Below are 22,292 nucleotides of genomic sequence, written 5' to 3'. Positions count from 1 at the left end.
ATAGCTTTGAGAGCAACTCATAGGTTCTTCAGCCCCAGGGATGGTTATGATCATCTCCTCTGATTTTCTGCACAAGGAACATAGATATTTCACACAGTAAAAACCTCAGTCAGGACCAATGAATTATAGCTAAACCATAGCAAAGTTTTCAGCAATATTTCTAAAACTAATAACACTTCCTCCAGAATTACTTCCCAACAACTAATTGATGTTATGGCTCTGCTACATTTCGGAGTAGTGATTACCATTATCATTACTTGAAACTTTTAATTTTTGCCACAAGTGATTTTGAATGTTTAGAGCATTAATAAAAATGCTGGCTAGCATTGACTGAGAACTGGTATAAACAGAAGATCATCACATACAGATTTATATGTCATAGACAACAAAGGTGGCATGGGTTCAGACAGATAGTCATAATAATTACAGTGTTATTAATAGGGGAACAAAAACACAGTATGACATGATTTTTTTTTTTAAGGTTTGTAAAAGAATAGACAAAGTTTTGTCTGGTAGAAATCTCTTTGTTCTTCCCTTGGCTGCATTAACTAGTACAGTGTAAGACACAATCTCCTTAAGCAAGTCTTTCCTCTCACAAAACAAAACCAAGAAGGAAAAAACACAGAAGTTTTCAGACTTCATTAGTATTTCAATATTGTTTCTGTTCCACGGGCCGTGGCTGAGTTTCAGTGTTGGAAAGATCTTTGAAAAATTACATTTAATGTATTTATTTGCTCTGGTTACTTGAGAAATCTTATTTTAATGACCACGCATACTAGAATTACTACCACTATAGTTCAAGATTTCAGTAGAAGAGATTAAACCTTTGAGCTCTTTCAATTTAAAATGGCTTTAACTTCTGAGAGCTTTCTGTGATTACCTTATCAATTTCTCTTCAAAACTTAGGGACTCTCTGGTGGTTTTACATCAGTATTTTCAGTTCATTTCTCGCACTAAGATTGCCAGTCCTGACACAACTGTCAAGACCATTCAAGCAAAATTGCAAATTTTCATTTCAAGGTTTACAAGCTAAGCTATTCTCTTTTATTACTTTACAACATGATGCTACATGCTGTGTTATACCAGAAAGTGATAAGAATAGAAAAATGCTTAAATCTTGCGTTTTAGTCTGAGTTTTCTTTTTTTTACTTAGCTGAAAACTGTCTACTATTCCTACCCACTTCTCAAAAGTAACAAGATCTAGAAAGAAAAAAATTGCAAGTTTTGTTTTTTTTTCCCCCCAACAGTATTAAATATGGGAGAGCATTTATCATCTTCAGCTACAGACTGCTTTACAAATCCAACTCACTAACAGGACATACCTCTTGGATAAGGAGCAGCAACACCTAAAAGCAAATGTATAAAATACTTTGTTACATTTATCATATATTTTTACCCAAAAATCTGTAGCTACTCCCATTTTCTTTGCACTATAATTTTACTTATGTCTCTTCCACTAAGCTCTCAACCTCTCTGCTACTAAATCCTAAGCCTTGGCAACACTCTCACTAGTAAAACGGGCAGCTCAGCCAACAGCAGTACCCCAGGAGCACTCAGTAACTCTTTTCTACTGAAAGTCATGCTGGAAAGACACTGTTACTGGGACTCCAACTGCATTATCTTCATTACACTCATTGTTCATGTTTATATTTGCTCTCCAACAAAAGCATACACAAACCACAAAACCAACAATAAATATTCAATAACAGTCAGTTCATGAGACCTGATACAGACTTATCTCTTAAGTAGCAAAGTCCATTCCTCTTTCAGAAGAAAAAAACCATGGCTTTGATACAACTTACTTGAATTGAATAACAACTATAATTATTACGCTGAAGATGCTTCTGGGAATGATATCTATGCAATACACTGTAAGGCCAGCTGTAATTTTTTTATTTTATCTGGGATTTTTCATTCACCTTACACTACCTGAACTTACTCTACCACTAATCCTTTTTTACAGAAATTGCATTAATAGGATTTTAATGCTGAAAATATGTGGAACACTAAGAAAGACAGGAATAAGACTATTTTCAGTTCAAGTGTACATTTCAACTGCTATGCAGAGAAACCCTGAAATGGCATTAAAAAGCAAACTGTGAAACTTAATTACCTTCTAATACACATTTGGATCAATGAGAAATTAATTGAGAGATAAATAGGGTCAAATAGCATGGTGAAGGCTTTGCTATCTTCAAGAAACACCAACAAAAATTAATCCCTCCCATAGACACAAATGATATGAAAAATGCACTAACAGGGGCTTTGAGATATGAAAAGAGATGTCAGTGGTAGACTTAAATACAGAGGTCCAAAAAAAAAACCATAAAAGCACTAGTGATGAAGCACTAGTGATGATAGTCAAAGATAAGACGAGAGAAAAAAATCTCCAAACCCCAGATCCTGCTGCTGTCAGTCATAAATATTGTAAGATAACAAATGTGTGCTCTCAAGATAAATGGTAGATGTCAATTAACTCACAGTTTAAGGCATTCTAACTCCTGAAAACATCTGCTGTAGATAATTCATTGAAATTTCTGTGTATCATCATGTCTCCACTCTTAGATATGTGTGAGGAGTTAAAGATTTACTTCTAAAGAGCTTTTCTTGACCAAAAAAAGGAAGGGACCAAGGGCATGATTGATGCTACTGGCATGCCAAATGCAATGCCTCCATGCTAAATACATCTGGGAACAACGGACCAAATACAAAAAGAAAGACAGACTGTCCAGAGAACGAACTGAAATAATGAAAAAGTAAATAATGCTGATAAATACTTCTGTCTGTGTCCAGTGTTCTTCCTGAAATTTGAGATTAAGTTGTCCATTAGAAGAAAAACAACCAAAAGAGAGTGGTTGAACCAAAGCACACAAGCTTGCTGTTGAATTCCTTCTTAAAGTTATAAGACACTTTGTTTCAGATACTTTTTCAAAAAAATTTCGATAATACAAACTGTGAAAAGAAGAAAAAATTGAGGCACATAGTAAGCAAGATGAGTATGGCTGTTTAAAACAGAAACCTAAGGGTCCGAGAGCCCTGCTCACTCTCATATTACATGCCCAAATCTAGTTTTGCACTCAAGTACATTACAGATGATTCTTAAGGAAAGAAAACAAACACATTTGTAGATTCAGAAAAGCTCCAGACACCCATCTTTTACATTGTTCTCATATATGCCCAGGTTTTAGCCTAAAGCAATAGCTTTGCTGTTTGTTATGATTTGGCATTAAAAAAAAAAGCAAAACCAAAATAGGTTCTATGTCTGTTCCAAGGAGCTGCCTTCTCCTACTGATCTTAGAGAAATGGTACTGACTGACTATCTCCTCATCAAATCACAGTACTAAGCAGGTCTCCTGGCATCTCTAAAGCTCTCCCAATGTCTCGAGACCTTTTAACACCAAGAAACATAAACTAATGCTCCAATGATTTTGCTTTTCACCTTGTTCTGATAGTAAGTTGAACATGAAATTCAGAAAACAAATTAACCAAATACTTTAAAGAAAATAAGTTTCTCTCAACAATGAATGTAAGGCAATTATCGTGGCTCAGAGACAAATATACATTGATTTATTACTCTGGGCATGAAGTTTTGTCATGCTGCAATGTTATGTTTATGTTATGTATGTAGAGGAGGCAAAATTAGGAGGAATTTCAAAGAACTAGAAATACATTTGAAAGAGGACTTGTTGTTTTTGCAAACTTCTTGTCTTCTACCCAGTACATCCACTTACATAGTGTCCTTCTTTCTCTGAGTCATTTAAGCCTTAACTGCATATTGTGTGAGACTTCAGGAAAGAGCATTTCCATCCACTGGGCTGCCCGTGAGCAGCAGTCCTTAGGCACAGAGTGCAGTGCCAGGCTACACCCAGCAGGCTGTGTCAGTTGATGTGTGGACACAAACAAAAATAAAGCAAAAAACCTTCACCTAAAATGCATGAAATGTCAAATGAACATTGGCACTAACATTTTAGTGAAGGACAACTTTTGAAAACTACCCACATCAATCACTCTTCTAGATGGAGAAACAAGACAAAGACATTTAGCCCAAACCAGCACATATTTATTTATTTATTTACTTATTTATTTAGTTTTCTGTCTCACAGCATTCTTTCACTGTTATTGAATAGAGTGAGTGTGCATGATTCCATACATGTGCATTACCAATGTAAATGTATTTTTGCAAATTTGCTATTATTTTCAAAATCTTTTTCAATTAATGTGTAATAGGAAAGGCACTTGCAGAGCAAAAGTTACAAAATACTACAGCGATGGCTTGTCTTCAATGATGACTCCTTCTGGCCATTACTCTCTTATGTTGATTCCTTCTCTCTCTTTTCCTCTCCAGTTTTATGGAGAAAAATTGCACTGCCCTGACAGAGGTCTTGTGCCTGTGTGATTTGCTGGACCATGTCCAACCTCTTTGAATGCAGCTATTGGTTATAGCATTCTTCTTTAACATCCCTGTTTTCTTTCTTCCTTGTTTCTACATGATTGCTTGTTCCTTTTATCTTACCTTGTCTTGTATCTTTTTGGACCAAGTACTAAGTACTGTACTCTCTGGGATTGTTTTCTACCCAAGAATAACTGCTGTCTTCCTCTCTCTGATTCTACCTAATTTTGATTTTGCTTGGTAACTTCACTCCATTTGCTCAATTTTACTTTCAAGAACTGTTTCTCCCATGATATTCACAATAAAGTACATGGAGACAATGGCTTGGTAGAAGGGCATGCCCATGGACCAGACAAAAGAGTGACCAGCAACCATAAAAAGCCTTGTGTACTTCAGAACTTTCACTAGTTTGCTGGAACAGTAAAAAAGTGCATAAAATAATGCTTCAGCATGGAGGTGTCTCATTTGAATTCACTTTTCACTAATTTTTGTCGACTTAGTCAACTTAAGTCCTTATTGACTAAAGCAAACAGAAAAAACCACACATAGAGACACATGGCCTTGTCGGCTTGTAGAGTGAGTTTAGGCCACACCTCGCAGTTGCAGCATGTTGCTGACACAGCAGTGTAAGGATCAGCATGAAAAGCACTCCCCAGCTTATACAACTTTATCTGCAAATCCTCCTGCTCTGAGTGCAGCTAAGTTAGCAGAGGAGTGCTGTTGTCAACTTAGCTAACTATGTTTAGCACCAATCTATACTCTCACATCTGTAGTCAGAAAAACTTAATTTTCCCAAGACACCACTGCCCCTCCACAGAGAAAGCTGTGTAACCACACCAGCACAGCAGAAGCTTTCCAGAACACGAGCTAAAACCCAACCTGAATGTCCACCTGGGTGCACAGCTCACCAGCTATCACACTAAATAAACATCTCAGTGCCTACTTTGTTCAAAACACTGCTAGGGCAAGCTACAACACTGCTAATTTTGGTCAGCCAAGAGCATGGCTACTCATGTAGATCCTAGATTAAACAGAAACTTTCCAAGCACCCTCAGTAACAATCACCAACTGTATGCAGTTACCTAATTCTGAAAAATGCTCAAGTTAAAAGGAACACAAATCATGAAAAAAAATTCAAAAGGGAAAAACGGGAGAAAAGAAAAAAGGAAGAAGTCTACAAAATACCCTCTAGCTCAATACATTATTTGACCATACTGGCAACAGACCACTTCCTAACTATAAATTCTTACATACAACTTTTCATGAAACAAAACAAACACTACAGTAGATATTTTAATATTTTTTATTATTCTGAAACAACAGAAATTCCTATAGAAATGGTACTGAAATATTACTGTATTGAGTAATACATGAGGCAAAGCCTAGTTAATACAGCTGTGCAGATTTGAAAAAGCTGGTTTGGCTGTTGGGATGCTCTTGAGGACTGTGCTGACCAGCTGGAGCAGTGAGTCCCAGCAGTGACTGCAGTGTCGCTGCACTCCTTGAATGTCAGCACCTGGACATTGGCAGTTCTCCTCAAACATAAAGAGACTGGCAGTGGAACCCGTGCACACTCTCAGCTGCCCATGTCACATTTCTGTAAAGTTAAGCAGTGACACTGTTAAAACTCATGCTCAGACCAAATCCTCCTTCCATAGCTGTGAACTTACCTTCTTGTGATACTCAATTAGTACCATGTGATAAGTTCTCTTCAAGGACACACTCTCTGTGGCCAGATCAGCTTGAGTGGTGGGCATGGAGAATTGCACCTAACTTACCTGGTGAGGTCTTGAAAGGTTCCTCCTTCCAAATCCCTTGCACCTCCAGAACCTTGGCAACACAGGTTTGTGCCAGGGGTAAAACAACATTCAGGTTAAGGAGAAAATATAAAAAATGAATGGGAAGGGAATACAAACAGTATCCTTGCCTTCTTGAAAGTCAACAGCAGCCAGCTCTGTAGGACTTCAGTCCACAGGTCTCAAACCGGCAGCAGCCCTTCACAGTAGCAGAGGAGGGCACTTGCAGTTCTTGATACAAATGTAGTCCCATTTGCAAGTCAGATTTATTCAGGGAACAATCCATGCAACAGCCAATTGTTGCCAGCGCTAAATTCTGAACCACATTAAAAACCTAGGAACATATACTTAATATAATGAAATATTAATAATACAGTTAACCTTGCGCTGACTTGATTATCTCAGCAAAACCTCTGCTACTAAAATCAACCAGAAGTTCCACACGGCTGCACCAGACTGACACAAAAATTAAATGGTGTCGCTTCAGGATTCAGGTCAACTGTCATAAGGATCACAGATGGCTTGGGCTATCTAGGCTGAATCTATGTTTCTCTTTGATAAACATCAAAAATGAACAAATAAAAATAACTGAAACACAGTTTTAACATCCATCTTAATGAGAATGATGGAATGTATGTTTTATGGATTTATCACTTTTTTGACTGTCACAAGAGAAACACCTCATTTTTGTATTCTAGCAGCAACAAGTATAATTTACATTTGTCTAGCTACGACCAAGCAAAGTTCCAGTCATGACTTTGCAGGTTTCATCTCACTTTAGCTAACAGACAGAGATCATATTATTTTTCTTGTGTATTCCATTAATGCTGATGACACTCAAGGTCCAGAATGTGTAAGATGAATCCTACTTAAAGGACACAAATGGAGAAGGTGGTACTTCCCATAGCATACATATCTATAAAAGGCATTGAAATTACAGCTTTCACCTGTGGATAGTGATCTAGCAAGATCTGTGAAACATTTCATTTTTGTCAGTTTTTAGAAGGCAACTGCTAAAGTAAATCCCAAAGCAGAAAGAATTTTTTTTTCAGTTCTTAAGAAATAACTTACACATGAAATACATACTAAAGATCAAAGGTTGCACTGCACATCAGGTCTGGTACGATATGCCAGTTTTTTGGCTTAATTGCAGCAGGATGTTCCCTGAACAATTGTTGACGTGTTAAATTATATGCTAAATTGCATTGAGATGCAGCAAAAAATCCCGTAATTCAGCACTTGTTTCTCAGGAGCCATAGTTGAAAGAATAACATCAAATCAGACTTATTTTCTTGGCAGAAGTGATGTATCCTTGTGAAGTGATGTATTGCTGGAAAATCTACAGATAGATACATGTAAAACCCCTCAGCCTTGTACCATCTCAAAGCCTTAAATGAAGTGGGTACAATGACTGGGAGAACTTTCAAACAGAGAAAGCTTAAAGTCTCCCCGCTCACTAACTGTGTTAATAATTGGAAATAAATGTAAAAATATAAAAGTAGAAAAAATGCGATGGATTTTGTTATAAACCGATGCCCACCGATCTTCAGTTAGTATCACCGTCTATTTACAAGGCAAGTTTTGCACTTCTGAGGAGTACTCTGAGGAATTGCTCTGTTCGGTTCAATCAAAGAAGACTAAAGTCTGAAAACGTCCCACTCGGAGAGCCGCGGAGCAATTCCTGATTCACAGGAAAGCTTTGGCCGGGGAACGCCCGGTGAATGCCCCGGGCACAGCCCTGACGGGGCACCGGGGCCGGGGCCGCCCCTCCCCTCAGCATCGCCTCGCTGCGATTGGCCCGAGCGGGCCCACCCGGCAGCAATCTCACTTCTGGTTGGCTCAAACTTCCGGGCCGCTTCGGGGGGCCAATAAGGCGCAGGGTTGTTTCCCTGTCCCAAAATGGCGGCGCTCAGTGGTGCTTCTGTGGAAGGGAATGGCGGGGAGTGAAGCCTGAGGGAGCGGGCCGGGAGCGCGGAGGGGGATGAGGTGACGCCGCTATGGCGAGCGACGGGGGCAGGAAGCAGTTCTGGAAGCGGAGCGGCGCGAAGGTGCCGGGCAGGTGAGAGGAGCCGCGGCAGGTCGGCGTGGCCCGCCCCTGGACGGTGCCGGGCCGGGGGGGCGTCCGTGGCCGTCCCGCTCCGCTGTGACCCCAACACCGCGTTCCAGCCCCGCGGGACCCCGCGGGCCCTTGAGTCTCCCCGCAGGCACCGTGTCCGCTCGGTCGCTGCTGGGACGCGGGTTCCTTGTTAGCTCAGCGCTCGGAGCCTCCGGCGCTGGGCGCCTCCAGTTGTCTGCTGGAGATGGCTGGTGGTCAGTTAGCGCTGGTTCTAGCTTGTGTCGGAAAGGTTGTTCAATAATTGTTCAATAATTGTCCGAATGTGCGCTCCCAGCCTGACATCGCGGTTAAAGGAGTTAACGTGATCGTGGGAATGCGTTCGCCGGGAAATGTTGAGTGGGAGAATGTTTGTAGCTCTCAGCAGGGCCAAGTTAGGATGTTTTGAAACTTGATACAAGTCATGAAGTTTTTTTAAATACTTTGTAGGAAGCTGTATTTTTTAGGCATAGAGACATGTTTTAGTTTCTGCTACGTATTTTGAAACATTGTCAATTTCTCAGCTTTCTTCTGAAGTGCGAGCGGCAGAGCAGTCGTTGTGTAAGTGTAAAGAGCTACGAGCACATTCTCCCATTCAAGATTTTCTGGGGAAGAGATTCCCAAAGTCCTGTTAACTCTTTTGACTGTTATATCAGCATGGAAATACATGTTCAGATTATTATTTAACAATAACATTCTCTGGTTTTATCCTTAAATTGTTCTTACAGTACAGTTTTCTATATTCTTTTTGTAAGAATGATGTGCACTTGTGGTTCTCAGGGAACAGTAACTCTGTATTTTATACCCTTAATGTGAACTCAGCAACGTGGTCTTGCTCATCATTTACCTTCTTACTTTTTCAGCAGCCCATGAGCACTAACCTGGAGTGGTTTTATTTCTTTAGTTACAAACTAACTTTGCAGTTCACCTGTTGTCCTTCTTTTAATATGTTTTCTTTGTAACTTTGCTGAGTCTCTTGAGGGTGAAACACTTCTGGCCTTCCTCCCTTGCACAGGATCTATAAATAGTTGCAGTTAATTTGCAGGCAACTGCAGGCTTGTGGAAAAACAAGGACACTGTGGAGAATCTGCTTTTGATTTTAATTCATTTTTTCATGGCGTGGAGAGGACTGTTGTTTTCTGTTTGAGTGGATTTGCATGGCAGGTATTCACAGAGTGGTGTAAGGAAAGGGCACGTGCTGTGTCTGTGGAAATGGGCAGTGACACCTGACCCTCATGTGGGCATAGAGCAGGGATGTGGCTGTGGAGAGGATGGCATGTGGCTCTGTGGAAAGGCTGGTGGGGGATTGATTTCCATGGAATCACATAAAAATCATTAAGAGTTTTGGTAAACCACCATTTTCAGTCATCCCTAGGGCTAGTTTCACTGGTGTTAATGCTGCAGCTCTTGTGAAAATCTAAGCCTCTCTTAAAATCTGTTTTGACTGCAGTCATTTTGGCTTGGTTCTATCTCAGATAAATCAGGTAGATCAGGTTTACTAAGGTTGGAATTATCCTTATGGTCTGGAGATAGTTTTTGGTGTGTCAGGAGGGCATGTTTGTTCTATGTGATTTTTATTACAGGTTTGGGTAGTTGTTAATGTTGCATAAGATTTATAATCATAATGAAATATGATTTATTTCTTTTACAATTAGAGAGTTCTGTTGTAATAATTTCTGATATGGAGCCACATGTAAGTCTTGATATGTCTTCTGTGGCTTTTTTTTAATTTACAAAATAGTTTTATACCCAATAACTGGGAGGTAAATGAACTTTTAGTTTGTAGATAGTTTTGGTTTTCGCCCAATAACGTGCTATTTTGTAATGTTAGAGGCTAGTGAGTAAATCTGTCTTTGGAAGCTTGTTTCAAAGCATTCTTTTAGTACTCCTATGGCTTTTATTCTCTAAGCTGTCACCTTCTGCATTTTTCTGTAGCTTTGTCATCCTTGTACTTCAGTAATGGTTAAGAACTGTGTGGTTGGATTTTGGGTGACAAGGGTATGTAGAAGATTAAATCTCTATAGATATTTCTTTGAGAATTTTTAACTTTTTGCAAGAGATGAAGAAATGATAAATCTGAGAAGAGAATTTTTGTAGATTCTTACTGCAGAGTCTGAGTTATTTATTATTTTAATTCCTGGTTAGAAAAATAAAATAGCCTTAGCTTAGGTCTCACAGAGTTCCTGTTTAGCAAATCTATGATTTTTATTAAATTACTTCTTAGTATGCACACAATTGCAGGTTTATTATTTTTAGTTTTTGAAGCAGACAACTGTTGGAACATTAATTTCTCTTTATTATTGACTATTTAATACACAGAAACTCTCCAAATATTTATTATTTTTGTGATAACTCTCTTTGTTTTCCTTTAGTATCCAACATGTGTACGGAGCTCAGCATCCACCTTTTGACCCATTATTGCATGGAACGTGAGTTAACCTAAAATTTAAATATTCCAAGTATTTTGTGTCTCCTTTGTCTTCTCTTTTTTTTTCCTGTTGGCTGTAAACTTTATTGTTAATCTTCCTTTTTCAATTTTTGTCATAATCTTGACTTCCCTGTTTTGACTTCTCCTTTGTGACTTCCTGATGGTTACCATATTTGCAGGAACAAATCAGCTCTTTCAGATCTTAACTAACATAGATTGCCAACTGTTATTATTTATTTTTAATGCCTTATGCACGGGAAATTGTGGTAAAGTAATAAAATAGTGTCACAAAGACAAGTATTTGCTTGGAAGGACGTCATGCTTCTACTAAATTTTTTCAAGGGCTGGTTTCAGATAGTAGAAGAAGTAAACATTCTAGTTAATTTTCATATGATGCAAAGTTGGAGGCAGTTGAAATGTGTGATCCTAAGGGTGGAATCAAAAGAAATGAAATTGACTGGCTCAAAATACAGAGGTGTAGAGACCCAGTAACAAGAACTGGAAGTTTATTGCTTGAAGTGACAGAACTAGAGAAAGTCCTTGCTGTTTTAGACAGTGATGACAAGTCAGGTGAAAGTGTAAGTGTTGTTGCACCTGTTAGGGAAGATACTCCCTGTAGGACATAACAGAAGCATTATAACTGATACTGTATGAGAACTGGGTAAGAACTTTTTCTGATGTGCCGTTCTACCTGCCTTGTCTTAACAGAAAAAAGAAAAACTAGCCCAGGTGGAGAGAGAGGGAGGTCAGAAACGAACTCAAGAACCATCTTGATGTGATTCTGTGCCAGATGACCCTGCTTGAGCAAGGAATTTGGGGCAGATGACCCTCTGTGATCCCTTCCCATCTTACTTATTCTGTGAAAGCACAATTAAATTAATGGCAGTGACTTCTTTATTTCTTGGGAACAGACTAAAAAACCCTCTCAATGTTATATCTTACTCAGCTCATTTCTGAAGGGAGATGTGACTGCTCTGCATTACTGTAAGTGAGAGCAAGTTCCAGGCTAGGGAGGGATACTTGGCTCATATCTCATACTGCCTGTTGACAGAGAGGCAAAAGGTTGGGAGCTGATCAGGGTCCACTTAGACTAGTAACTGGAAGAAATATCTTTCCTCTGAGAAGAGCAAAGTTCTGAAGGAAATCCGTGCTGGCATGCCTGGATGGGGAGGAATGATAGATTTAATGAGTTTTAAGGTGAGACTTGGTTTGTTTATGACAGTGATTGTGTTGCATGATTGCTTATGATGGCATAGGAGTAGACCATGACTTGATTTCAGCTCCTGTGCTGTTATTCAGCAATTGCATTGAAAGGGCTGAAATCTACAGAAATGGATGAAGCAAGAGCAGTGCAGTGTGCCCTATTTTATAAGCTAGTCTAGTAGTAATCCTTTCATGTCATTTTGGGGTTGGCCTTTTTTTTTTTTTATTTGGGCTTTGTTTTTCTAAGAAAAGGGAAAGAAAGATTTGTTTCGTTTCTATTCAAACCAACAAAGTGTCAGTTTTTACAGCCCTTTTTTTCAGATTTCTTTAGCTGTATGTTACTGTGGGTGGATGTAGTGGCAACATGTGTGGAGAGAGATAAATATTTGCTACCTATGTAGTGTCAACTATGAACTTTCAGGGTTTGGTTGTACCCAGAGTGTTTTGCTTCTTTACTAGTTTTCTAAATAGTGTTTATTTGTTTTTGAACAGCTTGATAAAACCAGGTTCAAAGCCACCTACAACTCCAGTGAAATTGAAGAAAGTCAGCACCTTCCAAGAATTTGAAAGTAACACAAGTGATGCTTGGGATCTTGGAGATGATGATGATGAACTCTTAGCAGTAGCTGCTGAGAACTTAAATACAGAAGTGGTCATGGAAACAGCTCACAAAGTAATTCAGAATCACAGCAAGCTACAAGAACAGCATAAATTTCAGGAAGAACATCTACAGGAAGAAAAACAAGAGGAATTTGCACAGCTGACTTCAGTTGCATGTGGTGATAATAGGCTTGTTAAATCAGTCAGTGAAGGTCATACATCGAGTTCGTTAGGTATGTTGAAAAGTGAAAACGATCTTGGGAGTTAAAGGATGAGAGCTACCATATTTGCCCCTGTAAGACAGTAAACCCTTCCCAACCCTTTATTGATATTGCAGGAAAATACTGTTTATCACTAGTGATTTGAGAGGAAGACTGCATGCCTTATGCAATTGTAATGCATGTGTGTGAGGGAAGAATAAGTTTTGTTTTCACTATTTGTTTTTCACTATTGTGAAAAATTATAAATAAATTTAATTAAAATACAAATATAACTAAAATATATGGAAAAGCAGGACAAAATCATGCAGGTGGACTGGGAGATTCACCCTCATGTGATCTTTTCCATGGTTTATAAGCTTTCAATTGCAATAATTTCAAGATTTCTCAGTAGTTGTTTTTTTAATTTGTTTTCTTTTTGTTTAAGAATGTGAGGGAAAGAACAGCTTTTAGTAACACAGATTTTAGAAATCCATGAGCCTTGCTATTAATATGATCTCTGATGTATTTTAATTGTGGAATACTGCTTCAAAGAGAAATGCTGCTTCTGCTAAATCCAAGTAATTTGAAGTCCAAACTTCTGCTATACTTGAGTTTGCATTTTTCAAAAACAGAATTCTGTTTTAAATTTAAAAATTAAATTCAACTGATTAGTAGCCTTCTCACTAGCCAAGGCTAACTGCTATACTTCTTTTTCCCTTCAGATAGTGCTAGTGAAAATTCTTCCATGCAGAGGTCACAGTCACTTCCTCAAACTTCCATACCTCCCTTGGCAAGTGGAATGGCAGACTACAGCACTTCAGTTACTCCTGCATTAACTGAGAGAGAAGCATCTCGACTGGACAAATTTAAGCAGCTACTTGCTGGCCCAAATACAGATCTTGGTGAGTGTTTCTCATAGAACCTATGAATTACATCTAAACTATTCTTCAACTGTAGAATTTTCCTATTTGATGTACTGTCCTGCCCTATGGTTTGGTTAGGATCTAATCCTTTCAACATTGAAAACTGATCTTTTAAAAGAAAGAATAAAATTGAAAGTTTATAGCACTCCTGCTTTTAATAAGTGATTTGCATACATCCTACTGATATATGTAGGGTGTTCGATGGGTTCTTGTTCTTTCTCACATTATTTCTTCCTACCAGACTAATCTCTGTAGAAAAAAACCCCGTGGTATAATTAGCTGTGTTTATTGTTAATGCCTGATAATGGAACAGCTTGCTATGTAAGTGTGATTTTCATGCTTGGAAATAAATAGGAGTGAAAAACCATGAGGCATGTAAGTATTACTGCTTGTCTACTCCGTGAGCCTTGTTCGTGTTCACAGGCTGATACAGTAGTTCTGTGTCTCATCTGTGAATGCTGACAACAAGTCAATGGGAAAACAAATGTATTGTCAGATAACTTGACTGTTCCCTTTGTTTACTGGATTTTAGCTGCTGAATAGTCAATACAAGTGCCAAGAGGGTATCACAGAATCAAATGGCTTTGTATCCCAAGTGAAAATCTGAAACAGGATTAGTACACTCCATTTGGAGAACTTGGTGATTAGGAGTTGAGGGCAAAATAATGAATAAAGAAAATGTCTTTGAGGTAGATGATTCTGGAAGATATCTTCAGGAAACTTACAGAAAGAAGTAGAAATTGCATGTTTACACTTCTTGAATTGATACTCTCCTGCCTGGTCATTGTCATGAGGCTTCTTCAATATAATACAGTCCAAGTTGTAGCTTTTATTTTTTTTTTTTTCCATGCTGTGTCTTATTGTCAGATTGATACTGGGAAAGTACAATTATGGAAACTATAATAACTGCATGAGACTGAGCATTTCAGTGAGTTATAGGACATTCTTATGAAATGCAACTGTGAATAAAGGGGGGTCTTAACACATATTTTACATAAACTTGAAAATGGTAATCAAACATAGCTTTTTAGCCCTTTGATCTAACCGATGTTGTGACCTTTGTGATTGTGACTGACATGGAAACTCATAGCTTAAGAATGTTGTGATAGTAGAAATCTTTGTTATATAAGGTTGCAAAATCAGAGGAAAGACAGAATTCAGTTTAAACCTATCCATTTCACTTTTGCTTTCTATTTAGTTTAGAATACTTTACCAGTACATCAGGTTTATGGATTAAAGTGAAATAATTTTGGAAGAAAATTTCCAGTCCTATTAGGAGTGCAGTCACCCTGTCTGTAGTGAACTTAGTCAACATAAAACAAACTATATTTTTTTTTGCTATTGAACTTGATGAATCTCACCCTGAAATATATGTAAGAAAGTGAAATATGAATATGCTTCCTTGATATTAAAGTGTGAAAAATATCTTGTAAGCTCTCAGTATTATTTCTTGTACAAACCACTAAATAATGCCTTTTCTACATGTGTTTATAGGAAGCTTGTTCTTTCTCTTGCTGTACAAACTGAAAAGTACAGTTTGAAGTTGTGTGAATAGAAGTTTATACCCAGTTTTGACTTTTTTTACAGAAATATCATGACTTTTGTGTCTTGAATATGTCCAATAGTACATGTATCTATCTACAGGTAATACATTATAGTTTTAGTGAAAGAAATGAACTCATTATTCATGACATGCAAGCTCTTGATGATCATGAAGCTCTCGGGAATAGATCATGTATGATAGTAGTGCTTGGACTGCCTTCTTGGTATCTGTTAGGGAAAGTGTGTGTACATATATATACGTATGCAAACATGTATATGCTTATTGCAGTGTGCACAATTCATCAGAATCTGGTGGGTGCATGTCTATATGCATTTTTAATATATGCATTTTTTGAAGATGTTTGGTTTAGCTCAGTGCTACAGTGAAGATTATGTTTAAAAAGTATTCTTGATTTATGGCGGCAGTAGCCTGTGAAAGTGTTACAGGTTGTGTGTGGTGGACTTTTAAATTTGTTGTTGGGGTGATGTTTTTTTTTTTTTTTCCCTGTTTTTCTTCAGAACAATACTGGAAATGTACTAAGATAGAAACTAGGCAATAGTCTCTAAGCTAAAATTTGTGGTAATATAAGAATAGTGGCTTTCTGTTGCAGATGGCTTATTCTGTCTGTGTGTGTGGCGTCATGTGGTATGTGTGAGTCTGTTTTGTGTTAGACCCACGAATAGTTGGGCTTTATTTGTCACAGTGAGTTAAATTAGTAGGATGTGGAGACATTTTTGTAAATATTTCTCTTCATTTCTGCAAGTATTAGGCTTGGTTTTGCTTGGAAGTAGAAGTAAACTGAAGTGAAGTATTTCTATTGTGTTTGTTTTCTTGATATAGTTTCACATTTTGTTGAAATAGATTATGTAACAAGTCCTTTCAAAGCAAAATAGAAGTAAGTTAATTTGTGGAACTGTAGCCATGTTATGCACATATTCTCTTATCATAACAAGAGAAATCAACATTGACTATAAATACAAAGTAATGCAAATGACCTTGAAATCCTTTGTGTCCCATTTGAATAATCATTATCCTATAAAGATGGTGTAAAATGCAGTTTTAGTATGTATGCCAACTAGAGGTGTGAAAGGGTGTGTTCTTCCAAAAGAAAAATCTCAAAAAGATGAATTATGTGTATAAATTTGGAAGTGAATATTATTTTAGTAATTGGAAACCACTAGTAGATTTTGGAGTTGGGTTTGGTCCACAGGCTGGCTGCTTTGAACTTGTGGAAATAGGCAGTTACTGCAAGAAATGTGGGCTGGTACAAGGAGCCTACTGTATGGAGCAGTTTGGTTGAACGGGGACTTGAGGAGTGACCCCTGGCATTTAGATTGTAGTGAGTGCAGGGATGCAGGGTCAGGAAGCAGAGTGGGGCTGCTGGTAGGGTAGCTGAGCTCAGGAGACAGCTGTGGGGTAGCTGTAGGGTCTGTTTGTCTGCATAGCTTCCCACTCCTGGTAGTGCATGCCAGCTTATTCAGCAGGAATAATTCACGGTGGTTTTGTGCAATCAACCTGTGTTTGTGCTTGACTTGCAGTCACTTTGCTGTAGACTTAGTGAGTTTCAGGCCTTGTCTTTCCTTGTAATGGACCTTGCATTACTAAGTGAAGACGGGCTTGCAGAATTTTGCTTGCTTTAAGAGGGGGGAACAGAACTTTAACAAAGCAGTGTAGGGAGAGTATTTCTGAGAAGAAACTTTTCTTTCCTTCACAGACCACTTTGTGCATATTAGAGGAACAGTACTGCTATGTCTATCAGGTTTCCAATTAAAGTTTAATTCTTTTTGTTAAACGTGTGTTTTTTAGTAATCTTGTAAAATGTTTTAGGGAGATGTTTACTGTGCAAAGACAATGTAAGCAATGTTGATAAAATCTGACAAAGCAACAGACAAGTTATTGCATACTTGCAACTTCAGCACAGCTGATGTATGATGGATTACTAATATAAATTTAAAAATTAGCTGATTAAAGCACTTCCTTAATGCCTTTATCTTCAAATCAACTATTTTTCTTTTTTTTACACATATATGGCTAATGAGTATGTAATTGGATATGAGAAATGTGTTTATTTAAGTAAAATAACAACCAGTGGTAAACCTGGTTTGCTCTGTTCTCTTCATTTAATAAAGCTTCAAAACATTGTAATGCTACTGTTAGGCAACATAACACATGTATTAATTCAGAGTCAAACCAACTAATTTCTTAAGTTGTAAAACTGTTTTGCATGTTAGGGTCACTTTTTATCCTACTTAGTTGTGACAAATTGCAAGCTGAATAAAATATGTTGACGTTTTAGCATACAACCTTGATAAAAATAATAGAAGGCCCTGTAAAAGCACCCATGAGAATTGTGAAGGATTCCCATCTTAAATTTACTTCAGCTGCTTTACACATTCAAGAGGACTTTTCATTGTACTTTTTAAGAAAATCATTTATTTTTCTTCCTCCTTTTGACCAGATCTCAAAAAGGAAACTTTTTCAGAGTACTGCAAGCTGTTGAGCTGGGTGCTGTCTTTAGCTAGTCTTTTGCTATGGAAGTAGTGGATAATGTTGTGAAGTCTTATAGAACTTGTAAGGAAATTTTGATTTATCTGATGGTGGCAAAAACTAATTACATAATTTTACAGGACTTAAAATGCTGTAATCTCAGATTATTTCCTAACAATAGCTGGTTGTCTCTGTGTGCTATAATAAAATAATTTAAGAGTGGTTTTCTGGAGATTAAATTCAGGAAGAAGACATGTTAGATGTCTCTTTTTCCCATCACAGCAGTCTTCTGTATTGTTGCAGCAGCTTGAAATAGGATTTTCCTATTCACGGTCACATCCATTGTAGATTTATATTAAACCTGATCTAACATAGTAATTACCTTTTCTTTCACTTACGGCTCATAAATCTAGTATTCTGTAACCACAGTGTGTTATGTCCTATAGAATTGCTTGCCAAACTCGTGCTATTGAGAATTTTCAATAACTTTACAAAATGCATTAATTGAAATGAACTTGATTAATTTTGTTCCCAGCTTCATTAATTTATCTGCACTAAGCTACACAGTGATTTATCTCTGTGCTCCTAGTACATCCATGTAATTTAGAATTTTAATGCCCCCTACAGCTGTGAATTACTTGTAGTTGATCATGTGAGTGCCTATTCTTCTTTCAGTTTGTTAATATATAGTATAAAGTTAACATGTGTCCTACTGCTGCTTTGTGTGATATGCTATTAGTTACATCTGTCTTTTCAAATTATTATCACCAAAAGGTGTCCTCTGATTCTTGTTCTCTTCTAGTTAGCTTTTTATCTACAAAACGTGCTTTCCTATTTAGCTAATAAAAAATATTATTAACCAGACAGTATTGTTCCAATAGACTTTGTAATATATTTTTATTAATTCAGAGTCTTCTGAAAGAAATGCATGTTAAATATCCATTATTTATTCCCTTTTTAGTTACTTTTTGCAGGATTAGTATTTTGTCTTCCTGTTTTCTGTGGGTTGGTCTCGTGACTTATATTTTCACTTAATAGTAAGCATTTATTCTGATTACTGCACTGGTGGAATATTTCAATGTAAAGGTATTAATTTATGATTTTTCATTGTAACTAGATGATAATAGATTCTTGAAACAATTTTGAGAAGATTTTGCATAGTTTGTTTCTTCAGGATGTGTTTCTCTTCCTTTGTTAAGGTGCTAGATTGACATAGTAGTTCCAGACCTGTGCTGATTCTAGTGATTGCTCCAGTTTGGGTGCAGGACCTTACACTTGCCCTTGTAGAACTTCATGGGGTTTGCCTTGGCCCACCTCTGAAGCCTGTCTGAGTCTCCCTGGATGGGATACACTCCTTCCAGGAAATCCACTGTGTCACAGCTTGGTGTCATCTGCCAGCTTGCTGGGCGTGCACTCGGTTCTTCTGTCAGTGTCATCGAGGAAGACACTAAATGGTATTGGTCCCAGCATGGACCTTTGTGGGACACCACTTGTTACTGGCTTCCACTTGGAGCTGAGCTATTGACTGCAATTCTTTGGATAAGGAACTGACAACAAATCTCTCCAGTTTTAGTGGCAAGGATGTTGTGGGGGACTGTATCAAAGGCTTGCTGAAGAACTGTAGTTTAGTTTTAGATTAATATTGTTTTTAACAAGGATTTGTTAATTTTGACTTGAGTGAAGAGTCCTTACTCTTATGTGTTCCAAACACCACCTATCATTGATTTACGTTTTTATTGAGGGGGGAAAAAAAAGAGTAAGACTGAACAGCTGCAGCTCCTGTTAACAAACAAGGTAATCCTTCCCTTTTCTCAGTTCTGAAAAAGGAGCCTGTCACCTAAAGCTTTACCTTTTTTTTTTGGTCAAGAGTTTTGGTATTCAAGTATGACTCAAATTAATAAATGGGAAAGAGGCATTGTGAACTACACAGATGAGCCTAGTTCTGAGGTTCTGGACTTCTTGTCTATAAATAGAAATCTCTGGGATTTTTGTTAGTATCAGAATAGCTTAGAGACTAAGCTGTTTGTTTTGTGTGGATGTCCACAGGGAACGTTTCAGGTTAAAACCATTGATCTGTTCAAAAAGAAGTGTGCTCTTAGCACAGTCCTTAAAATTCCCATGTTATACTCATGGCTTCATTAATGAAGAGTGGAGTTCTGTACTATGTCTTTTTCCAAGTGGATTTGGATGTAGAGAATTACAGTGGGATCCCTAAGTTCAGCTGATGTGAAGGGGTTACTGTTAAAAAAAAAAAAACAACACTATCATTCAAATTTCTGTGTACATAGAAAAATTGCAGTGGTAGTTACAACTAACTGATCATCAAAAAAGAAAAGAGTTAGCATTCTACTCCAGATTACAAGACTGATTAATGAAAAGGGTTTTTTTTGTGTCCATTAAATTTTAGCAGAATTTTTAGGATATAATTGCACTGATTTTTGATCAGGTGTTCAAAAACAGTCTGTGAGTCTTAGCCATGTGGTGAACAATACAGTGAAGAGGGATATTTTAGTCTGGATGAACTGGGAGAAAGAGAAGTACTACATGATGAAGTGTTCTTGTAGTTTTTGTGTTTGTATGGCTGTTTGTTGGTTTGTTTTTGGTGTGCCATCTCCCTTCCTTACCTGAGAGCATCATGAAAACTGAACTTACACTTTGAAACCTGTATTATCCAGTAAAATACATGGGTGAGAAGTTCAGTGTTCTCTCTTGAAGTCATATACTGAGGGAGCAGCTTTGCCTCTTCCCATGATGTTTTGCAAACTTTGTGGCATGGGAGGGACTTACCAGGAATGTCACCAACAAGACTACTGAGAACTCTGAACATGCTCTGTGTCCTGAAGCTTTTGAACATGAAGATTAGCAATGTATTTGTTGAAATGAGTGGCATATACAGCTTATAAATCAGTTTACGAAGGCTCAAGGAAGTATAATTAATCCTTTAGGTTTTCTTGCCAACATCTTTCACTATTAATAATGTTGGAGCATAAGTCATTGTTACTTCATTAGCAGCATGCCCAGAACTGGAAGAAGTACATAAAACTTGTCTGGGATGGTAAACACAGTGGAGCAAGTTTCACTGTGTATGTCTGTGCTGTGCTGCCTTCCTGTTGCAGATTATTGGTTGGGTGTGCCCTCATGTGTGTTTTAGCCACAATGGACAATTACTCTGGATGTGATGTATGTTTGCAGTAAACTGAGAAAAACCTTATATGGATTAGAGGTTAAGGGCTAGCCTTATGCAGGAATTTGATATAATAGAACCTATAGTAAAGCTAAACTAAGTAATACTTCCAGTGCAACCACTGAAGTAAAGACTCATAATTAAATCATTAAGAGCTGCTTTCTTTTTAACATTCAGAATAGGGTATAAAAGGTTTTCCCTTAGTTTTACATTAAAAGTTAGAAACTGTTTCAATGGCATTAATGTAAAAATAAAAACAGTTGATATGGCACAGAAATTGGATGTTTTGGGAGAACGATGAAAAACAACATCTGCTACTGCCACAGTTGTTCTCCATTACTTATTATTTCCATCACTGGCTTCACATGTTGCAGGTCTTAGCAATTTCAATAATCTTCTTTTTGACTTAGTTTTCCTAATCACTTGCTTTCTTGCACCTTTTAACACCAACCTCATCTGCTTCTGCTTCTGACTTTTTATGTGAAGTAGCAGACAAGATGTACTTTCCTACTCTTTTCTAGCAAAGGCTCTGAAAAGGATCTTACCCTGTATTTACAAAGGTGGATTGGACTTTATTTCCTGTTTCTGCAGCATTCAGAATAACTCTTTGTTCCATTGAGAAGATTAAGGGCAGTGTTTGATTAAAAAAAAAATTAATGAAGTGCCTAACAGAGCTATTATTCATTTTGAAAACCAGTTGCTGTGGTTGCCATAGTAATAACAAGCCCTGTATTAAAGTTATTTTCTATATGTACTGCCTGTATTATAACGTGCTGTTGGGGGAGCTGCAGTTCTGTGCATCTCTGCTTTTGAAAGAATTTTCCAGCTTTTTATAGTTAAAATACCCAAAGAATTTATGTTGTAGGAACATAAAACATGTAAATCTAGTTTATCATATCTATCATGGAGTTGCTCATGCAGGCCATGACTTCATGTAGCCATGTATAGTAATCTCAATGAAATAACAGCTGTATCAAAAATGAATAATACATACAGAGGAATTTTGAACTCCTTTAATATTTCTTATTTCTTATATATTTCTAATGGGTAGAATGATTAGCTTGTAGTTCCAAGAAAAATACTTGTCGACTTGGTTGTTTGGCCTCGTGTTTTAGGTGTAGTGGGTAATAACTCCAGTAATTGCTTGTACAGGTAAAAGCTGGCAAACTAATGGTATGTTTTCTTTGTAAAATTCCCCATGAAATATTTATGGAAAATGAGAAGTCTTTAAATCTAAATGCAGTAAAAGAATAGTCCTAAGATTTCTGCTAGAACAATTACTTTAAATTTTTTCTTCCTCAGAGAGAGGAAATGTATCTGTAAATATATTGTAGTAAGCCAGATCGAACAATTTTTTTCCTAAATTAAATTAATCATATTAATTTGAAGGATTTTCATACCACATTATACCTTCATAATAAAATATCCTAAAGTAATGTTTCTGTG

At 37.4% G+C, this 22,292-nt stretch overlaps 1 protein-coding gene across 2 annotated transcripts in view; it reads left to right on the top strand.

Annotated features, from left to right (window-relative positions):
* Window positions 1-8,065: 8,065 nt before the first annotated feature.
* TBC1D22A (TBC1 domain family member 22A) overlaps window positions 8,066-22,292 on the top strand; it is a 138,262-nt gene continuing 124,035 nt past the window's right edge. For both annotated transcript variants that reach the window (XM_030961053.1, XM_030961052.1), the window contains exons 1-4: window positions 8,066-8,245; window positions 10,651-10,707; window positions 12,402-12,742; window positions 13,432-13,611. In XM_030961053.1, the coding sequence (XP_030816913.1) occupies window positions 8,184-8,245; window positions 10,651-10,707; window positions 12,402-12,742; window positions 13,432-13,611 (640 nt within the window). In that variant the 5' untranslated portion in view covers window positions 8,066-8,183. The remainder of the gene's footprint in view (window positions 8,246-10,650; window positions 10,708-12,401; window positions 12,743-13,431; window positions 13,612-22,292) is intronic.

Source organism: Camarhynchus parvulus, chromosome 1A, assembly GCF_901933205.1.
Source record: "Camarhynchus parvulus chromosome 1A, STF_HiC, whole genome shotgun sequence".
NCBI classification, from domain to species: domain Eukaryota; kingdom Metazoa; phylum Chordata; class Aves; order Passeriformes; family Thraupidae; genus Camarhynchus; species Camarhynchus parvulus.
Note: the sequence above shows the minus strand (reverse complement) of the source record. Positions and strands in the feature narration are given on the sequence as shown.